The sequence below is a fragment of the Esox lucius genome, chromosome 20 (genome assembly GCF_011004845.1).
Source record: "Esox lucius isolate fEsoLuc1 chromosome 20, fEsoLuc1.pri, whole genome shotgun sequence".
Taxonomy (NCBI): domain Eukaryota; kingdom Metazoa; phylum Chordata; class Actinopteri; order Esociformes; family Esocidae; genus Esox; species Esox lucius.
In genome coordinates this window covers 41,250,745-41,272,722 of record NC_047588.1, presented here as the reverse complement: position 1 = coordinate 41,272,722, position 21,978 = coordinate 41,250,745, and the positions used below count along the sequence as shown (strand labels likewise).

The 21,978-nt window shown below is 39.6% G+C and overlaps 3 protein-coding genes across 10 annotated transcripts in view; 1 reads left to right on the top strand and 2 right to left on the bottom strand.

Moving 5' to 3' along the window:
• Window positions 1–2,541, bottom strand: part of LOC105027450 (zinc finger protein OZF-like) — a 541,343-nt gene extending 538,802 nt beyond the window's left edge. For 2 of the 6 annotated variants that reach the window (XM_034288563.1, XM_034288564.1), the window contains exon 1: window positions 2,185–2,541. In XM_034288563.1, the coding sequence (XP_034144454.1) occupies window positions 2,185–2,187 (3 nt within the window). In that variant the 5' untranslated portion in view covers window positions 2,188–2,541. Of the gene's footprint in view, window positions 1–1,100; window positions 1,585–2,184 lie in introns of those variants that run through there. The other 4 variants (XM_029115990.2, XM_020040903.2, XM_034288562.1 and 1 more) reach the window with 3 other exon arrangements.
• A 149-nt stretch (window positions 2,542–2,690) lies between these two features.
• On the bottom strand, window positions 2,691–10,312 carry LOC105027432 (oocyte zinc finger protein XlCOF6.1-like). Its single transcript, XM_013131458.3, has 3 exons — window positions 10,217–10,312; window positions 7,158–7,386; window positions 2,691–4,167 (listed from the first exon to the last, which is right to left on the bottom strand). The coding sequence occupies exons 1-3, from the start codon at window positions 10,217–10,219 to the stop codon at window positions 3,170–3,172; spliced, it is 1,230 nt and encodes a 409-aa protein (XP_012986912.2). The 5' UTR covers window positions 10,220–10,312; the 3' UTR covers window positions 2,691–3,169.
• A 3,460-nt stretch (window positions 10,313–13,772) lies between these two features.
• LOC105027433 lies at window positions 13,773–21,180 on the top strand. Of its 3 annotated transcripts, none has more exons than XM_029116024.2 (3): window positions 13,773–13,866; window positions 15,491–15,709; window positions 20,365–21,180. In XM_029116024.2, exons 2-3 carry the CDS (start codon window positions 15,589–15,591, stop codon window positions 21,048–21,050), a joined length of 807 nt encoding a protein of 268 aa, XP_028971857.1. In that variant the 5' UTR covers window positions 13,773–13,866; window positions 15,491–15,588; the 3' UTR covers window positions 21,051–21,180. The 3 variants fall into 3 exon arrangements, with proteins under 3 accessions (XP_028971857.1, XP_028971856.1, XP_028971858.1); XM_029116023.2 differs by having other exon boundaries at window positions 13,777–13,878; XM_029116025.2 differs by lacking the exon at window positions 13,773–13,866 and adding an exon at window positions 14,666–15,175.
• Window positions 21,181–21,978: the final 798 nt, after the last annotated feature.

Below are 21,978 nucleotides of genomic sequence, written 5' to 3'. Positions count from 1 at the left end.
CAGTAGGTACTTTATCATCCGCGAAGTATGTGCATGTAGTAAAATGTATTTAAAATGCGATTTGAGATTCAACCAATGTTTTTGATATCCTCAGCTCACATAGCATAGTTGTTAGCTATTCAACTGTTATTGTATGGCCGACCATTTAGTTATCTTTGTACAAGAGTACACTGGTTCTGTTAGTAAACATTCTATTACCCCGTTATTTCAGCAAACATTTTATGAGACCATACAGAGGTGGACTGAATACAAGGAGGCCCTGTGATCTTGTAGGAACATCCCCGACCTTCAATAGGTTCAATAGGCTCTGTGCACAAGCGTAGTGACGAACTTCCGCGGTAGCCAGAAGACAGCATATCAGTTTCCGGTTTACCAGCAGCACCCAAAATGTTAGTTTTTAGTAGATGTAGATACAAGACCTGCCTAAAATAATCATCAGTGATGTCCATCGAATTGTTGATGCCTGGTCCCCTGCTCTAACAAGCACACGGAACAAGGGATTCAAGCTCTACATATCGAGTTATCTGCACAACTACGAGGGTAAGTAGTTTACTGTGGTGTGCCGGCCGGCTAGCGGCTAAGCTAGCTAGTTAGCGACGTGTTCATTTTTAGTGTAGTATAGAAGCTTGTTTTCTTCATTTTAAACGCAAACTGTCTGTTTTTGGTATTATCATTTGTATTTTCTGCCCCTTTCAGTTTCTAATAAAGATGAGGACACAGGGGAAGTCGTGGTCAGGGCATTGTGCTAAAGGTCCATGAGGAAAGCTGAGAAACCTCACAGTTTGAGTGTATGGTGAAGTTAGGATTGATAAGTACAAGAACAAATTCAGGTTCAGCCAACACTTACAAGCTTGTTACTTTAATAACCCTTCCTAATATTCCTGGGGATTTAGCGAAGGTAATTTACATTTAATATAACTCTCAAATCTAAAGAAAACTTCATTAGACAGTAGGCAGGTAAGTTTACCTAGCCAATCCCCTCCGGGTTAAATGCGTTCTTATTCTAGTTTTCCTCAACTCAGTCATTCATTTACGCTACCATGTTTCAAAGAAAAACTATTATGGGTCTTGATGTGATGCATTAGGCATATTATACATACTCTAACGACCATGACGGGTTGCTCGATGTCCTCTTCTGGCTCCACCGGGTCAGGTTCCGGACTTGTTGGTAGAGATCGGCGCTCCCAAACACCGGCCCGTAACTTCTTCGCATAATTATTCCACTCAAATAAGGAAGGAACAGAACCTGCTGCTAAAACCCGTCTACACTTAGCTGTAGTGAGGATTTCATGGTCTTGGAAATGTCGGCTGCAGACCTTAGTGTGGGGGGTCACCGAAAATTCCACCCTCCTTATTTGGTGGATCCATCGTGCACGGAGACCACTGTCTTTCGGGAAGCGGTGGAAGCTCAAATGGCTATTATAACGACCTGAAGCCGAGCAAAGTGGCACACAACAGTGCTCTTTGGACCCACCCAAAATACTTTGAAACTTAAATGAGTTACGTACATTATATTTCTTTTTTTTCCGTACAACAGCATCACTCATCTTGTGAGTTCAGGTGTTTACAAATGCGGATGAGCACAGGAAGTAAAAGGGAAACTGTAATGCCGACATCTAGACAAAAGCGGACGTTCGTCACTACGCTGGTGCACCGAGCGTATTCCCCTTTCAGACGTTCCAACTTTTTTCTCAGAAATATTTACACACTCGGCACTGTTCAGCCGTTATAGCATGAATTTCATATATTTAAACGAATAATTGTATTACGTGAGGCTTAAATATTGTTACAGTTTTCTAAAGAAACGAACCAGACACGGAGTGACTAGTAATTGTTTTCATTATAGGTACTGTATAGCCATTAGCTAAAGTGTACAAGAGTGCACTTTAGTTCCATTAATAAATGTTCTGTTGTACAGGTAATTTCAGCAAATGCCTGAGGTAAAAGCTGCATTCCCCTTGTTTAAATAGCATAATGGTTGAATACAAAATATGGCACATAGAAAATCGTGGATCGAAACCAGCCAGGGAAAACAACACTCATCCCTTGTAATCGCAGCGGGCTGAATTAGGCTTGCCTTTAAGTCGGAGCCGCACAGCAGGGAACGGTTACAACGCGTGTAATCGATGTATATTGAACAGAACAAAGTCAAAGAAAAATACAGTTATTTTATTTACCACTTACCATTTTAGCGCCTCTGATTTCTGTTCGTATTTCCCGGTTGTCTTGAAAATTAAATCAACTGTAACAATAACTTTTGTAAACTGTTTTTTACTACTTCGTCTTCTTCGCAGTCAACATAAACGTGCACATACCGCCACCTACTGTTCAGGAGTGTGGGGTCAACCATGAGAACCTACGCTCATTCTCCTGCCTAGACCAGTCTCCCTAAAATCAGATAATGGCCCAGTCCCAATGTCCACACTCATAGACTCACGGACTTTGAAGCGCGTTCTCGCTAAGTCTGTGAGGACTTAGGGCTGTCCCATTGTCAAATGCGCAAGGGCTCTTTCACAGACATTTTGAGCCCTTTATGCACTTTTTTTTAATCAATGCCATGTAGAATTAAGGCAGTTCTGAAGGCGAAAGGGGGTCAAACACAGTATTAGTATGGTGTTCCTAATAATACTTTAGGTGAGTGTACATGGAAAAGCTGCATTTAGCAACACTACATGCAACTGGAATAAACTACCAGAAGATCTTAGACATGCCCAAAACATATCAATGTTTAAATCCAGGTTAAAAACACTTTTTTTCACATGCCTTTGACAGAACACTTAAACGTAACCAATCTGTTAGCCGTACAACTTTTATTGCTTAAACATGGAATCAACTATGGAATCTACCATTTTTGTTTTTATTCTATTTATGTTTTCAATTAAGGTGGTTTAGTCCCCCATGTTTTATCAATAAGGTGGTTAAAGTCCCCCATGTTTAATCAATAAGGTGGTTAAAGTCTCCCATGTTTTAGTGTTTTTTATTCTAGTATTTGTTTTTGTACTATTGTGATTTTATTTATTTGTAAAGCACATTGAACCGTTTCTATGTAGGAATTGTGCTATATACATAAACTTGCTTGCTTGCTAATGAAACTATTCCCACAGTCAGGACAAAAGAATGGTTTCTCATCTCTGACTTTAAGTGCAGATGATGAAAAACACTTCCCACATTAAGAACAGGAGAATGACTTCTCTTCAGCATGTATGCGCTGGTGAGCTTTAAGGTTACCTAATTGAGAGAAACACTTCCCACAGTCAGAACAGGAGTAAGGCTTCTCTCCTGTGTGCACCCTCTGATGAGTAGTAAGACCAGATGATGTAATGAAACTCTTGCCACAGTCAGAGCAGGAATAAGGCTTCTCTCCTGTGTGCACTCTCTGATGTCTAGTAAGATTAGAGGATCTAATAAAACACTTCCCACAGTCAGAACAGGAGTAAGGCTTCTCACCTGTGTGCACTCTCTGATGGATTGCACGTTGAGATGATCTAAAGAAACACTTTCCACAGTCAGAACAAACGTAAGGTTTCTCACCTGTGTGCATTCTCTTATGAATAGTAAGTTCAAATGATCTAATAAAACACTTCCCACAGTCAGAACAGGAGTAAGGTTTCTTTCCAGTATGTATGCGCTGGTGAGCTTTAAACTGACTTGATTGAGAGAAGCTATTCCCACATTCAGAACAATTGTAAGGCTTCTCACCTGTGTGCACTCTCTGGTGCATAGTACGTTCAGATGACGTAATAAAACTCTTCCCACAATCAGAACAGGAGTACGGTTTCTCTCCAGAATGAATACGCTGGTGAGCTTTAAGGCTACCTAATTGAGAGAAACTCTTCCCACATTCAGAACAGGAGTATGGCTTCTCACCTGTATGCACTCTCTGGTGCATAATAAGTTCAGATGATGTAATAAAACACTTCCCACAATCAGAACAGGAGTAAGGTTTCTCTCCAGTATGAATACGCTGGTGAGCTTTAAGGCTACCTAATTGAGAGAAAATCTTCCCACAGTCAGAACAGGAGTACTCTCCAGTATGCATGTTAATATGTCTTTTTAACGTTGGTAGAGATAAGAAATGTTTTTCACAATGGGGGCAGTGGTGAGACTCCTTATCACTGTAGTCTTCCTGTTGTTTATCTCCAAGTGTGTCCACTTCAGGAATCTCATCTGTGTGACAGACATCAGAAAAGTTAGTCGGCTCTCAACACATATTTTCAATTTTTTAACTTGCTTCTATATCTTTGAATTAACGATTAGCTCAGATGAATCTGTAAATCAAGGTTCAGTTCTCTTTAAACAACTTGCTTGTTATTGACACTATTCTATAGCAAATTTTCTGATCTATTGCGCAAATACATATACAACCGGTCAAATGTTTTTATTGAAATTCACACTTAATGTACTCAAATTTAAATCATGGAACAAAAACAATTGTGACAAAAAGAAATTATGGAAGTGCTGTTTAACAAAATGTAATCTAAATGTATGATTCATCAATGTAGACACCTTTTGCAGACATAACAACCGAACACACTTGTGCCATTCTTTTTACAACTGAAAAAATATTGTTCATAAAGTCCTTCCCAATATTGTTGCAGAATAGTTTGGCACTTGTGGGTTGTTTTGCTTTCACCCTTCTGCTCAGTTAATCTCAAACCAGCTCAATGGGGTTTGAACAACATCACCTGCCGCTGGCCCGGCACCTCCACTTCTGGTGAGCCTGTAACAGTGAAACTCCACTCTGACCCCTTGAATGAGCCATGGCCCAGGCTAGGCGCTAAACCAAGGACCCAGTCTGTTCCACCCCTTCTGCCCCGCCTCAGGTGCCTGGATGGCTGTCCAGGGAGTAAAGCACTCCAGGAAACAGAATCCATTCCACTCCTGGAAATCAGAATCCATGCCGCTATTTACCCAATAAACCCATCTGACATTATTCCAACAAATACCCCCCCCACCCCCTAAATACACAGCCAGTGGGGTTTTTGCTAATATCAGTGACCACTACCCTGTTGCTTTTATTAGAAATACCAGGCTGAAATACTCTGACCCCAGTAGCCTATAATCTCTAATAAGAGACATCATAAACACCTCTCACTGCAAGCAACTATTCTTATATCACTCAGAGTTCTTGTCAACTTGCTGCTCTATAGACCCGGTTTAAGATTTTTACCTCTTGTCATTTTAACATGCCCCATTTAAAAATCATTGAGTAAGAAATCAAGCTAATTCTTGGTTCTCTCCAGATTTATCAAACCTTTTCCTGTAAATGAATCAGGCCATGGATTTGGTGAGGAAAACTGATGCCACAGTGGATCGGCTGATTTTTAGGCCATTGAGTAATAAATGTACTGTAGCTGTCAAAAACGCTTTTTAAAAAAAAATCTGTGCTGGTTTTATATTTGAAAGAAAAAGTGGCCAATGTGATCCTGGCCAGACAGTTGGTTTTTCCATCTTGTTCTCAACAATGAGTTTCCCTGGAAAAAGGTTTTCAGTTTCCAGCTATTAAATAGAAGCAGAGGTTCTAGCTGCCCTGCGTGCCACAGATACTAATAAATTCTTAGGTGCTGACAGCTTCGACCAGTTTTGCTGCACCTATCGTTACTGGTTCAGTGACACACATCTTCAACTTAACACTAAGTACAGGAAATACTCCCAAGGTGTAGAAAGCAGATTTTGTCCTGCCATTACATAAGGGACGGGACAGTTGTGACTTGGATAATTATCGACTCATCTCTATCAAATCATTTAGAATAAATATCTTAGCATCAATCAGCCTGGTTTTAGATCTAAACACAGCACCACTACGGCTAGTATGCTTGTTGTAAATGATATTGCAAATGCATAAGATGACAGAAAGCACTGTGATGGGTTGTTTGTAGACTGGTCAAAAGCTTTCCGACACTGCAGACCATGCGATCCTTCCGAGCAGGCTGTAATCTATTCAACTGGGCACTGATGCCTTCCGTTGGTTTTATGACAATCTTAAAGAAAGAAGGCCATGGTCGACAGGTTCGAGCCCTTATCTACTGAAAAGGGTTCCTCAGGTTTCTATGACTGGCCTGCTAATGTTTTCACTTTACATAAATAACATTGGTGATAATATCAGAAATTTTTATTTCAATTTTAAAGATTCTTACAGAGATCTTTTACAGCTTAAACTTGTTTTAAATGCTAGTAAAATTCATTTAATGTATTTTTCTATAGGCGCATGAAAAGAGAAGTGTTTTAAATTATTAAAAACACTTTAAAAAAAATTGCTACACATGTCTAAGATCTTCTGGTAGTTTATTCCAGTTGTGTGCAGCATAACTGCTAAATGCAGCTTTGACCACGTTTAGTTTGGACTCTGGGCTCTACTAGCTGACCTGTGTTCATGGATCTAAGAACCCTGCTCATTTACACTCTTCAAACATATCAGAAATGTATTCAGGGCCTAAACCATTCAGTGATTTATAGACTAAAAGCACCACTTTAAAATCTTTATTCAGTAACTGACTGGAAGCCAGTGCAAAGATTTAAGAACCGGAGTGATGTGCTCTGTTCTCTTGGTCCTGGTTAACATTCTAGCAGCAGCATTCTGACTGTTGTTATTCCTCTTGATCATTCCTGATAAATGTTGCGGTCTAGCCCTACGTAATTCATAGTTGAAGCTACTAAGGCTTTGTTTATAGATGTCATAGTAGATTTTGACATAGTGGTTTTGTTTATCTCCACTTCCGTTCCACTTTCTTTACAACAAAATCCATGACATTCAATATTTTGGCATTAAAATTATCCAGGAGTACATCTACTGACTTTACACTTATTATTGGAGAGACAGTTATGGCCTCCATAAACTGAGCATTGGTACTTTCTGTTTCTTAACAGAAACAGAGTTCACTTGAACATCTGGGGTTATTCGTGATTAAAAAAAAGACAGAAATGATCAGACAGGGCCAAGTCTTTAACCATGACAGAGGAAATAGAGACCTTTGGAGATAACCAGATCTAGAATGTGGCCTCGATAGCGCGTACGCTCTTTCACATGTTGAGTGAGATCAAAAGTGTCAAGTAGTTCAAAAAGTTATTTGGTATTATTGATGATAATACAGACACCCTCGCCCACTTCATTTCGTTAGTAAGAACAACAAATTGACAACATTAAACCCAGTTCTTACCTTGATTAATTAAATCCCCCTCTCCCATTTTAATGATCACCCCATTCTTCTCTTCATATTTAATGGTAACATTCAGTCCCAGCGTTTGACTGCAGTCTTCCTGCTTCACTGATGTCATCCCTGAGTCCACTAATGAACACTGAGCTCCACTGTCACCATCAGAATCCAGTGACTCTTGTTTGGGTTCAGTGTGGAAGGAGAGCAGTAGGTTGGGTTTCTCCTTAATCTGCTAAAATAAAGACCAAATCAGACCCATACATGACTGATGAACATGTTTGACGGGAATAAAATCTAAACACAATCGGGGGGGGGAGAAACGACAAAAACAATCAGTCATAGCTGACGTGTCCTTGCTCAGGTGCTCTTAACCTGACCCCTGCATAGAGGGAAAATACTTCTCACATCACAGTTCATCATTTCCTTGACAAGTGACAAAAAATACAGTATTGACTAGTATGGTTGTAAGAACTTGACAGTTTTAGGCCTAGTCCACACGTACACAGGTATTTTTTAAAACAGGCCAAAACACAGAAACACCCCTTTCGACCACAGGCAAACTGTGTTTTAGGTCACTGACCACTGACATTTTGAAAAACTTTAGGTGTAGACAGGGAAAACAGATTTTGGCTTGTAAAGTCAGAGTGTGTACAGTTATCTACTTTGTTCACATGAGGCAATTTTCTGCAATGGTGGACATAGCCAAAATAGTGCTGGTTTTAATCTTGCTAGCAGGACAAAAATGTACAGTAACTCTCCCAACTTGACTGAGGAACAGAGGTGTTACAATGCGCCGTGTAGGTCACTGCTACACCCACACTCGCACCATTGTTGTTAGCCTACCGGAATGGGTAATAAAGTTTTTCAACAGCATAAACAAGACAAACCGTCCGGCTTAAATTAATAACGCTTGTTATGTCGAAGAGTTGCTGTGTAATTGGTTGGTTGTCCCTCTTGTCATTCCGTTTTGCAGCTATTGCTTTTGTTGTCATGCTTTACTGCTGTCAGTGTCACCTACTCAACGTATTAGCTGCAGACTGACCGGTGTTAAACACCGGGCAGGCAAACGTTGCTAGCTAGGTCAGTTGTCCCGAGCACGTTGCTATTGCTAGCTTGCAGACTATTTGTAGAGCAGGAATGAAAAGTAAACTATTTCACTGGTAATTTGCTTACCGGGAGACTCAATAAAGTAGGAATGCAAGGTGGTCTCAGGGGACTACGTAAACTGTTTTACGTAAATCCATGGCACCCGATTACGTATGATATGTTGCATTATGTCACGTTACATTACAATGCACTACCAAAACGTATAATACATCACGAAAAACGTAACATGTCTTAGGAACGCTATTCCAACATATAATGTTACAAACGCTATTAAAAAGTATAATATGATACGAACGCCAAATGTATCATATTTTACAAAAGGTACGAAAACTTATAATTCATTACTAAATCGCACAAAACGAAACAGTGTTTCAAACTGGCAAAGTTCAGATCTGAAAGAGGGCGCCCTACCCACTGCTCCACACAGGGAACATGGATATTAGCAGACGAGTAATGGCCTTACTCGCCTTTTCTTACAGCATGTTGCTGTTTTGAGCAGTGGGTAGAGCACTTACCTACAGAGCAGAAGGTGCCTGGTTTGAAACACGGCCTACCATTTTATATTCTGAATTATTACTCTAACGTTACTTTACCTAATGTAATATATCTTACAAATTTGGGTGTCAAAGATTTACATAAAATAGTCTGCGTAATCCCGAGACCAGGTTGGGAATTGATGTCCAGGTTACTTTGGCCATAGAGTGGGGTTATGGCACCAGTTTGATGCTGGGAAACAAAATGGACATGATTTAAGATGGACTTTTGCATTTTCTATGCATCTTGCACGTTCTATAACAAGCATAGTGGAAATATATTGACCTTCTATTCAGATGACAAATGATTTGATCAACTCCATGGTGATTTAGCAGCAGAATTGTGCCCTCATTTGCCTTGGTAACCCCTCCTGAAAGAGTGAAATCTGAAGTAAATACAGTCACATAAATGTGTAATAATTTTAGGATTGACTTGACATCTGACTTTCCTTCCCATTCTAAAGATATTGGTTCTGTAATTGAACAATATAGCTGCTGGTTATATCCTGTATTTTCCCCCAATGAATTGACACTCAATGGATTCTTTATACCCTAGTAATTCTCAAATGCCATGTCCCACAGCGCAACGTCTAGGCAATTTGTATAGGCCAAATTCAGGTATACAGTCGTACACATTTTATGCTTTAATATTGTGGTTTAAATTATTTTATTTTAAACCTATATAAATTATATTATTTGCATTCCTTAGAAAACTTGTTTTTAAAATGTTCTCTTTACACTTCACCATCTTTAGAACGAATTATACACATTGTATATTATACACCATGTATACACTATAGATCGGCGTTGGCGCTTCTATTCTGAACGTTTCCTCATTACAATACCATTATGACGCCATCGTCAGTGCTGCTGGCAGAATCCTAGTCTCTTTGACAGTGCTTGACATCGTGTTTTTGCGTTTTCATGTGGATGGAGATTTTTAAACAGTGCTTGAATGGACAGGATTCTTTTTTAAAAACGAAGGAGAGAAAAAACTCTTATTAAAAACAGTTAAGGCCTTGTATTCTCAAAGAGTCGCTTAATTAAATTGTCTCGGTATAATGCAGGGAAGATATTTACTATGCAGTTAGAAAATATTGTGAATAAAATGTAATACGTTTGATCACAAGTGTGGATCAGGTACGCTGCAATCTGTCTCCCGTTCGCTGCTCGGCTCAAAACAAACAAGTACATCCGTTTCTATGTGCCATGCTTAACGTTAATAAAATATCTTGAAATCCTTCCCTAATGTTCTTTGTAAAAAGTATTTAGTCACACAACTACCCCGAAAAGATCCATATCATAAACAGAAGATGTAAAGTTAGTTGGACAAAAAACTATATATTAGCAGGTTACAACGCAGAGTATTTATATAAAACTGAACAAAGGTACAAAGACAAATACTGTTCTTTAACCACTTACCATTTTAGCAACTTAGATTTCTGTTTGTATTTCCCCCCAAAATTCCTAATGTCTCGAAAACTGAACCAACAGCTCCAAGAAGACAGACTCGTGCCAATTGTTCTTCTAGCTCTGTGGCTTTTAAATCGCGGTTTGCAACTACATTTTATCTTGCATTACCGCCCCCTACTGGACTGGAGTGTGAATCAAAGACAGGGAAGGTCTACATCCTCTACAATATTCTTGTCCCCCCAGGAAACGATGTGTACAATAAAATACTACATCCCCTTATGACTTAACATCTTAGGTCTATAATAAGAGTAAACGTAGTTCTGCAACACCATTACTCATTAACAACAGGTACCCGCTCAGATAGACTCCAGTGGTGATGTGCGGATCATGGACGATTCGTTCTTTTTGAACAAATCTCTTGAGTGAACTGGATGTACTGATTCACTTCTCTAGAAGATCCATTTAAGTGAATCTCTTTTGCACAAGATCGTGCACTTTTCCAGATCTTTTGGCTTGAGCCCCTGTCCCTTTCCTCTCTGACGCAACCAAGGCCCTTTTTGCCCATTCTTGCTGTATTCTATCTGCGTGACACGTGATGTCATTCACGCATGATGAGCATCACAGAAGCTGACAGTCTGTTCTGCTGCGGGCATTTATCAGGGGATGCCTTTTTTGTAATTTCAGCCCATGACCCTCGAAATATCTCTGCACAGACCAGCTTAAATTCAGTATAAATAACTATATTTTCTGTATAATGTATACCCTGTACGACAATAATAAGAATTCTGGTAACACCACATTTTCAGGGTGTACATTACGTATTTAATTACCCAGTAAAAGTAAATAATTGCGTAATGTAATTACACATGTAAAAATTAACACTTGGTACCATGCTTGTTACAAATTAGATTTATGCTAAATTCACAAAATGTCTTGCCTTTTTTCATCTTCATTTGATTGATTAACCAATCAATCAAATGTATTTATAAAGAGCCCTTTTTACATTAGCAGTTGTCATGTGGCTGTAGTGATACTGTGTTAATGTCTGAAACCAGAGTGAATGCTGGAAAGAGTTTTGTTAATAATTAAAAAGGATTGTAGTTCCTTATTCACCCATGGCTCTTGAATATTTGCCAAAAAGGCAAGCTTAGAGAAGGACAAGTAATTATCCAATTCCCCACCATCACCTCCCTTGTGGAATGGTAAAACAAAAGCTGTTTTCTACTAGTGTTTGGTTTAAGACGTGTGTCACTGTACTGGCAATGATATCAGTGGCACACTGGATCCAGACTGTCAGCACCTACCGATTTCTTAGAATCAATTGCAGATAATGCAGATAAGACCTCATTTTCTGTGAATTTTGGGAAATTAAAAAAGTGGTTATTGTTTACCTCTTCCCCAGAGGGCCGAGGGGCAGAAGTAATAAGTCGGTCAGGATTATATTGGCTATTTTTTCTTTCATAAAGAAAACCAGCAGAGATAAAGTGCTTGTTAAAGGCATCACACATTTTAGTTCAGTCACTGACTGACAATAAATAGTTCCTGAGCCTGCTGGTGGAACAAAGAGACCTGTACCGCCTGCCTGATGGTAGGAGGGCAAACAGTTTATGGCATAGGTGTGATGATGCCAAGCGCCCTACACACACACCGCTTGTGCTGGAGGTCTACGATGGCAGGAAGGTGGGCACCAGTGATGTGCTGGAGGTCTATGATGGCTGGGAGCAGGGCACCAGTGATGTGCTGGGCGGTTTTCACCACTCGTCGCAGGGCCTTCCGGTCGGCCACGGAGCATCCGCCAAATCACTCTGTGGCGCAGTTTGTCAGAATGCTCTCGATTGTGCAGCGGTAGAAGTTCACAAGGATCTGAGAAGACAGACGGGTCTTCTTCAGCAGTCCTTCTACAGTCCTCGATTCCTCTGTATTAGCTTGCAGGCACTAGTATATATACATATACTTAATACTTGTACATTTTATGACCTATTCTATTTGCACTTCTGGTTAGACGCTAACTGCATTTCATTGTACTGTACTTCTTCAATGACAACAAAGTTGAATCTAATCTATCTAATTTAGTAGGCCTCACCACTAGTAGAGCAGGCAGATAATAGGTAGCTTCTAACCTAGCAGGGCTCGGTGTGTAGATAAGCAACAGTGCTAACATAGCAAGCCAGTTTGGTAAATATCGAAGTACAGTACTGTGTGGAGGGCATCTTTTCAAAGTAAGTAAAATCGTAAGAAATATGAACAAACATTAAACAGTGAAACATTAAACAAGGAATTAAAAAGGCTACGTTACCGAATCGAGAGAAACACTTTGCACAGTCAGAACAGGGGAATGGAAACACTTCCCACAGTCAGAACATGAGTAAGGATTCTCTTGCAATATGTATGCATTGGTGAGTTTTTACATAACCTAATTGAGAGAAACGCTTCCCACAGTCAGAACAGGAGTAAGGTTTCTCTCCAGGATGTATGTTTACGTGCACCTACACACAAAAAAATAATTCTGAACCTTTTAAGAATACCATTTTTACATTTTAAAATGTTTCTAAATGTCTAAAAACTAGAACTTTGCCCTCAGGCTGGTCTGACACGATGATTAATGTTTGCCAAACGGCTGAATAGTAGCAGCACACAGCTCCGGAAAGGATTTTGAGATCACTGCACATTTTTCTTTCATTTCCAAAAAAGTTGAAATGGAACGTTTTGATTGAGGAACAGAAGCGTTCAATTTGCAGTGGTCTTTTAATTGTAACCCTTCTGTTCCTCACTCAAAACCTTCCTTTTCAACGTTTTTGGAAAGGAAAGAAAAATATGCAGTGATCTCTTAATTTTTTCCAGAGCTGTATGTTGGAATATACAAACAAGCCACTCACTCCCGTTCCTGACTCATACAGGTAACTAAGACATCTGCAACGTAAAACCCCAATTCAAGATATCTGTAATTACATTTTGACTAGTCCGAATGAAAGTTAAAGATATGTCCAATTTGATATATCTCCAATCAATATTAATTTGAAGATATCTATAACTTGATAATATCTATAACTACATTATAACTGTCCATAATTCCAGTTTCAGATATCTTAAATTTCATTCGGAATAGTCAGAATTCCAGTTCACGATATCTACAACTGTATTATAACTAGTTAAAACTTTAACATATGTCAAAATAACCATGTAGATATTTAAATTAAGGGGAATTTAAGATATATTGAACTGGAATCATGACAGGATTAAATTATAGACATCTGGAAATGGAATTGCAACTACAAATTATTTATAGAAATCTGATGAGAAACCCCAAAGGTATGAATGGTGGTTTGTATAGTAGTTTGAAACTGACTATTCAAAACTGAATTACATATATCTCCAACTGTCGTTTTGACTGATCGGAATTACGTTATACATATATTGAATTAGACTTTTGACTAGGCGAAATAATGCCTTCCGAGGTACTGGAACGCGGCACTGGTAGTAGCCTACCTCACAGTCGGAGATGAAAAGCAGCGTTCCATTTACCTCGGAAGTCGGAACTCGGAATGACGTCTAACACAAGTTGATCCAGGGTCCAAAGTCGCACTTTGTATCGGCCATTCCGAAACTGGTACCGGTAACCAAGAACCCGGACAGGCGAGTGCTCTTCAGAAGATTTCAACGTAATTATAAACGTAATTTTCCTATATCATTTATAACACTGCTAAATGGCATAGATGCTGACATCTTGGATTATGAACTCAGGGCTGGTGGGGCTTGTTCAAAAAAATAAGTTATTATACTTTAGTTTATATTTGTCATACAAGAACAAGACAATGAGTTTGTTTAGTGTCGAACTTTTCGTGAAATATTAACTTTGTCCCTTTGTTCAGTTCAATAGAAATACTCTGTGTTGTAACTTTTCTGTGCCTCTTGCTAAAATATCGTTTTTTAGTCCAGCTTATTTTAGAACTTCGATTGATGGGTCTGTTCGGGGTAGTTTTGTGACTTTATTTCATAAAGAACATTAGAGAAGGGTTTAAATATATTTTCCTTAACGTTAAGCATGGCACATATGAACGGACGTGCTTGTTTGTGGTGAGCCGAACAGGGAAAAGGAGACAGATTGTAGTGTTGACCCACGCTGTAGACCAAACTTATCGCTTGTTATTTATATAATATGTTCTTACTTTATATTAACTGTCTTCACTGCATTAAACCGAGATGATTTATACGACCCTTTGAGAAAACAAGACTTATCTCACGTCAGATTTCCCTATATATGCACGCTCTAGCAACCAATAGTAATACATTTTCTAACGAATAATCAGAAATGAAAAGAAAAATAGTCAATTTCGCAGGAAATGATTAACCGTGATATAATGGTGTTCTATTTACCTCGGAATTTGGAACTGGGAATGACGTCACACCCAAGTTAACCCAAGTTGTTCGTGTACCATGTCCAAGTCGGAAAACAAAATGGACGCCCCCATTACATACTTTGTTGTGCTCTCCCTTTCAGAATATATACAACGTTTTTAATTGTATTTCATTGTATTTCATTGTGTAGACATTTGTTTTGATGGCTTTTTAATCGATCTTTCAGTAACCAGTAGCCTAAGTAGGGCTAGTGGGGTTCTGGCGGGTTCTATTTGTACTCGGAGGTCGGAATTTCTGAGTTCCAAGTCACAAGTTTCAACTGGAATACCCCCTCAAATCGGAATTCCAATTTGGAAAGTCGGGGCAACCCACTATCCCGGAGTTCGAAATCCAAGATGGCGGCACCTTAAGTGAAAAGCTGTAGTTTTACTGTTCTTTTTATTTGTTTCTCATAAAAATTGTCCTACACTTTTAGTACTGCTGTCTGAGGACATGTTGCTATGGTGTTATATGCGTGAAAAAACATTTAAATGTGTTTTTATCAAAAGAAAGGTTAAGCACAACAAAGGACGCGATGAACTTGGGTTAATTCGAGTGTGACGTCATTCCGAGGTAAATGGAATATGACATTCTCTCTTCCGACTTTCTGAGTTGGAATTCTGACTTGAGGGGGCGTTCCAGTTGAAACTTCCGACTTGGAACTTGGAAATTCTGACCTCTGAGTACAAATGGAACGCGCCATAAGTGAAAAGTATTTTTCCTCTATCCTGGGGTCAAATTAACTAAAGTGTGTTGGTCTGTTATGTAGAACATTGGTCTGTTATGACCGTAATTGTTTTTGTAGTTTTCCCCCCATGGTGATTCTATTTGATTCCCATCAAACATGTTTATTAGTCATGTATGGGTCTGATTTCGTCTTTATTTTAGCAGGAGGACAAACCCAGCCTGCTGCTCTCCTTTCACACGGAGCCCAAACAAGAGTCACTGGATTCTGATTGTAACAGTGTTTATTGGTGGATTCAGAGATGACATCAGCAAAGCTGGAAGACAAAAGTCAAACGCTGGGACTGAATGTTATCATTAAAGATGAAGAAGAGGAGAATGGGGTTATCATTAAAAAAGAAGAGGGAGATGTACTTAATCGAGGTAAGAACAAGTTAAATGTAGTCAATTTGTAGTTCTCACTAATGAAAAGGGGTTGATGCTTTTTAATGCTGTCTGTCAGTTTCCTCCATGTTGTTATACTTGTTTTTGTTTTCTCTTTAAAATAACATTGTATAAATAAACAAAATGGCCATAAAGAAACTTGACAAAATCTTCAACTCTTGCCAGTTTTTGCAATGAAACAGCTCTAGATACGTTGGTTATTGGAGAGCTGATGAAATTGAAATAATAATAAGTGGATAAAATATGAATAAGTGTAGCCTGGTGAAATAGACACAGCTCAGAACACACAACCATTTTGGGAATGTTTATTCTGAATGCATTTAAATATAAAATGTTAGGGTAAAATTTTTATTGGAATCGTCACATATTAAAATGAAATTCACCACAATAAATTATTGCAAGTCTAAAGGTATGTATTACAGGTGAAGTACACAGTATTCTTTTGAACTAATTGAAATGCATCATGAAAAGGAGAGTGGCTCTGATTGCTAAAGAAAAATACATAAATAACTGTTTACCTCTAGATGTAACCCAATACATTTCACTGTTCCATACAAAATACACTAATCCCACATGGAACAGACACATTTCATACCATCACCAAACAGCACAAAAATAAATTACGATAACACACTTTAATGTTCAGTTCAACACAATTTGATGTTATTTCAATGGACAGAATGTGAAAGCACATTTCTGAGTGACCCTAAACTTTTGAATGGTACTGTATATAAAACAAAGTAGGGTCAATGAAAAGTTTGGTATCTGGTACCGCCGTTTGGTATCAGAAATGGAAGTGGATCCACTGAGGAAGACGCTGGGGATGTGTTGCTTTCAATAATGTATTTGTGGGAGAGCAACAAACACCTTTAATCCAAAAGTACAAAATAAAAGTTGAATGCTGATTTCCTTAATCATGACTGGGCACTTAGGGAAAAACATATTTGAGGTAGTTTGGGCATATTTTGGGAGTAGCATTTCTATTTTATAAATGGGATTTTGGCTAGATTGATGAACATTTCTCATTCATCTAGTGAAAAAAAAACTGTAATCTAAAACCTCAGTAATCGGACGAAATACTCTTACATCCTTTTTAATTGTCACATTGTTTTTCGATTTTCTTTCTACGAGCCCATACAAAATACATAGCAACGCTACCTAGGCACGTCATTGGTTGCGTCTGCCAGTGAATATATAAAGCAATAGACATCTGTAGAAGCATCTAGAGCTGTTTCCGTCGTGAGAATGTCAAGTTATCACGACTTAAGCGATTTTCAACGCGGTTTAGTAGTTGGCGCTCGTGAGACGGTTCATAGCATTTCGGAGGTAGAGGAGAGGTTTGGATTTTCAGATACTACCATTTCAAGGGTGTACCGTGAATATAAGAATTCTGGCAAAACAATGACACTGGGAAAACTTGACCAGCGTTGGCTGGCAAGAATCTTTTCACACGAAAGGCATGCAACACTGCCTCAAATAACATCTGCATTCAATGCTGGGCCCTGAACAAATATCAGCGTGAGGACTGTGCAACGTTCGCTCTGGGATATGGTCTTTAGGAGCCGATGCCCAACTCGAGTTCCCCTGATGAATACTGGACAGAGCGATGCGCCTTGCCTGGGCTCAGGAACATCAACACTGGACACTTGACTGGAAACGAGTAGTCTGGTCTGACGAGTCACGTTTCCAACTGTTTCGGGCAGATGGACGGATCCGTGTGCGGAGAAAACACCATGAAGTCATGGATCCCACATGTCAACTGGGCATTTTACAGGCTGGTTGGGGCTTCATGTCAACAGTATTGTGGACCGCTCTGCAGGAAGTATGGTGTTCACTGCCTACAGAATACTTCCACAAGCTCGTGGAGTCCATGCCTCGTCGTATTTCTGCAGTTCTGCATTCCAGTGGGAGGCCTATCAAGTATTTGACTGGTGTACCCGTTTTTCTGGCGCTTCAGTGCATTTGTCACTTAATTAAATGCTAGATTTCTCTATTATTGAATGTTAGCAGAGGAAGCCATGGGCTAGAATATAGTGGACACTTGTACCTCTAGGAAGAGGATAGAATATAGTGGACACTTGTACCTCTAGGAAGAGGATAGAATATAGTGGACACTTGTACCTCTAGGAAGAGGTCATGTTTTGGTTCTATTACTCTCGAAATTTAAGCTTTGACTTTTGAACATGGAGGTACTGTTTGTTCAAATATATAGGAATACATAAGAGCTCTACATGGTGTGACGTTACAAATGTGTGTTTTCTTTTTACTCTATTTGGATATGAAAATGGACTTGTTCATGGATGCACAAAGGACCACTCCATATTATTCAGGCTGTTATTTCAGAATGCGTCAGACCCCACCATGTACTACCTTAATGAGGAGTCAACAGTCATGGTCAACCTGATTGAAGCTGGAGATGCAGTTTAGTGTAAGATATTACAATATATCCTGCTGGAGAACACAAGAAACAGGACAAAGTGGCCAATGTGACCACCAAACATGGGCTCATGATACAAACCTTTCGAGGAACTACCTGTGTTTCCACTGCAGGAACCAGGGTCTAGAATCTGGAACCAGGGTCTAGAACCAGGAACCAGGGTCTACATTTTACCCCAAAACAGTCCCTGCTCGGGGGGTAGGACTTTCCCAGAGTTCAATAACTTTTGGGGTGGGGCTTGCAGTGCTGAACATTTCTGATTGGTCGAGTAGTAGCATAGAGGCTATTTGCAGATGTTTTCAACCCACATTTTTAAATGACCTCCACAGAGTAAGGTTAAAGGAGTTATTAAAGGAGTTTGCTTACAAAAACAGAAGAACATATTATGGAGAAGAATATGAATGACACATGGAATTGCAGCGAAGGCAAATGGTGTGGATACACAGCCCACAGGTTAATTGCATTGAACAGTCGTACAAACGCTTTCGATACACAGTTTTATAATAAATATCAGCAGATATTTAATATATGCTTTATTTCGTGGTAACCATAAAAGTTGCTACGTTGGTTGAGTTTTAATGTCCTTGATGTATATTTACATATACTGTATATTCTGGGGCGCATAATCTGTTGCATATCAATCATCCACCTAATGTTGTTAGGATATTGTTTCAAGTGTGTTTTTGTTGTTAATAGTAAATCCTATAATCTTACACGTGGTAATTTAGGCGCAAACTAAGAAATATTCTAGGAAAAGGGTAAAAGAAAATTAATTGTCGTAAGAACAACAAAAGGTTGCCAGACCTGTTTGCATTAAAAAACATTGTACAGTTGTGCTCAAAAGTTTTTGAAGAAAACATGAGTGAGCAGGCAAAATATGTCTTTTATTTATTTTGGTATTCACATTCAACTGTAGGTCATTACAGAATGAAAGAATCATAAAACAAAACATGGCAGTCCTTTGTAACAGTTGTCCATGAGGCCCCGAATTCTTGCGAGTGGTATAGCTGCCCATTTGTCTTGGCAAAATGCCTCCAGGTCATGCAAAGTCTTTGGTCATCTTGCATGAACCGCACGTTTGAGATCTCCCCAGAGAGGCTCGATGATATTAAGGTCAGGAGACTGTGATGGCCACTCTAGAACATTCACCTTTTTCTGCTGTAACCACTGGAGGGTCAACTTGGCCTTGCGCTTTGGGTCATTGTTGTGCTGGAATATCCAAGAACGTGCAGAAGAATGCAAATTGTCTGCCAATATATTCTGATAACATGCTGCGTTCATCTTGTGACCATAAAGCTCTATTTTGTGACCATAAACCTCTATTTTGGTCTCGTCACTCCAAACTACAATGTGCCAGAAGATGTAATGCGTGTCAAGGTGTTGTCTGGCATATTGTAACCGTTTTTTTTGTGGCATTGGTGCAGGAAAGGCTTCTTTCTGGCAACTCCACCATGCCGCCCATTTTTGTTCAAGTATCGTCATATTGTGCTCCTTGAAACAACCACACAGTCCTTTTCCAGAGCAGCCTGTATTTCTCCTGAGGTTACCTTTGGGTTTTTCTTTGTATCCCGAACAATTCTTCTGGCAGTTTTGGCTGAAATCTTTCTTGGTCTACCTGACCTTGGCTTGGTATCAAAAGATTCCCGTATTTTCCACTTCTTAATAAGTGATTAAATTACTGACTGGCATTTATAAGGCTTTAGATATCTTTTAATATTCTTTTCCATCTTTATAAAGTTCCATTACCTTGTTACGCAGGTCATTTGACCATTATTTTCTGCTCCCCATGGCTCAGTATCTAGCCTGCTCAGTGCATCCATGTGAGAGCTTACAAACTCATTGACTATTTATACACAGACATTCATTGCAATTTATAAAGCCACAGCTGTGGGAAATTCACCATTAATTTTCACCTTGTGTATCTGTAACATGGTCAAACATTCAAGGGTATATAAACGTTTGATCAGGCCCATTAAGGTTATTAATGTTATCATTATGATTTAAAAAGGAGGTAATAAATGGCTTCATATGATCACTATCCTTAAATTAGAGGGTTTTTTTGCATGATCAGTCAAATTTTCTAAATCAATGCCAAAATTTCACTATATCTGCCAAGGTATGCAAACTTATGAGCACAACGGTATATGGATAGAGCTTGAGAGGCTTTTTAACCTGTGACTTTTTTATTGTGTTTTAGACCACAGCACTGAGGCTGCATCCAGCTCATCAACATCCAGCCCATCACCATCACCTGTGCCCATTCAAGCAAACGAGGGCTTCACAAAGGACCAAACATTGTTTTTCATAGAACTGATGCGGCGGCACATAGAGGCTGAAGGAGAAGGTCTCCCAAAAACCCTGAAAGACCTGAACACCCGACTGAAATCTGCCAAGGCAAACAAGAAACAGCTTTGGAAGGACACAGCAGAGACGTTGGGCAGACATTTCAAGCAGTCATTCTGCCCTGATAAGGTGGCCAGGAAATGGGGCACCCTTGTCGATGGTTACAAGAAGGTGAAAGACAATATTACAACTACAGGGAAGGGAGCCATGCGCTTCCAGTTTTACACAGAAATGGACGACCTTCTGGGAGGGCAACACGATGTCGTCTTCCCTAGAGGTGCACTAGAGGCGCGCAGACCTGTGACGCTAGGCCTAGGCAGCAGTGTGACTGCACTGGCTGACACTGCATTCAGCTCATCTACCTCACCGATGCCTCCACCGACGCCGGCTCGGAAACGCAAAAGGGTGGATGAGGTGATGCGGTTTCTGCAAGCGGCAGAAGAAGCCAGTCAGCGGCGCCACGAAGAGACACTAACACAACTCCGGTCTGCACAGCAGGGCTTTGAGTCATTGATGTCCAGGTTGTTGGACAAGCTGTGAGCCAAATTAAGTCTTAATGGTTTTTATTGCATATAGTTGTACTTTTTAGCTGCTATATTTCTGTCTGTGGTTATGTTTTTTTATGGTTATATTTTTTGTATTAGTAATTCTGTTATTGTAATATTATAATGTGTGCAATTTTATATAAATGTTTGCGGTTCTGTTTCTTAATAAATGATTGTTTTGGATTTTACCTGATTGTTTTGGATTTTAATTTCCCACAAATAATTGTGGGAAATTAGTGAAAGGTGAGACAATTAATTGAAAAAAATGCTTCTTTACATAATCTATGGTAGAAATCTATTAACTGATCAAATTATCAGCCGATTTATCCAATTAATTAGTTGAAAGACCAGTTATAGTCTACTCATTTATCAGCCGATTTATCCAAAGTCGACTCATTTTCTTCTTCCTGCCTTGGGCAGCCATGTGGGTCTTCCTGATATCTCTGAAGCACCAATCCACATGTTGTATAAAAAACAGGCTGTTCATGTAGTCCTCTCCTCTAATGGGGATGTGGCACCCATCAATTGCACCAATGACATCACTGAGGCCACAGAGGTGGTGGAACTCAGCAGCAGACGCCACTTTCTCACAATCATTTGGCCTGGAGATGAATGTTGGCCCCATTGTGGAGATGAAGGTTGGTCCCATTGGCCTGGAGATGAATGTTGGCCCCATTGTGGAGATGAATGTTGGCCCCATTGTGGAGATGAATGTTGGCCCCATTGTGGAGATGAATGTTGGCCCCATTGTGGAGATGAAGGTTGGTCCCATTGGCCTGGAGATGAAGGTTGGTCCCATTGTGGAGATGAAGGTTGGTCCCATTGTGGAGATGAAGGTTGGTCCCATTGTGGAGATGAAGGTTGGTCCCATTGGCCTGGAGATGAATGTTGGCCCCATTGTGGAGATGAATGTTGGCCCCATT

What these genes read in the sequence shown, in the direction of transcription:
- LOC105027432 (XM_013131458.3), bottom strand. An exon ending in GGGGGATTTAATTAATCAAG is followed by an intron (nt 4,168 to 7,157) that starts GTAAGAACTGGG and finishes TCTGTCACACAG; the next exon opens with ATGAGATTCCTGAAGTGGAC.
- LOC105027433 (XM_029116024.2), top strand. Translation starts at nt 15,589, where the DNA reads ATGACATCAGCAAAGCTGGAAGACAAAAGTCAAACGCTGGGACTGAAT. An exon ending in GGGAGATGTACTTAATCGAG is followed by an intron (nt 15,710 to 20,364) that starts GTAAGAACAAGT and finishes ATTGTGTTTTAG; the next exon opens with ACCACAGCACTGAGGCTGCA.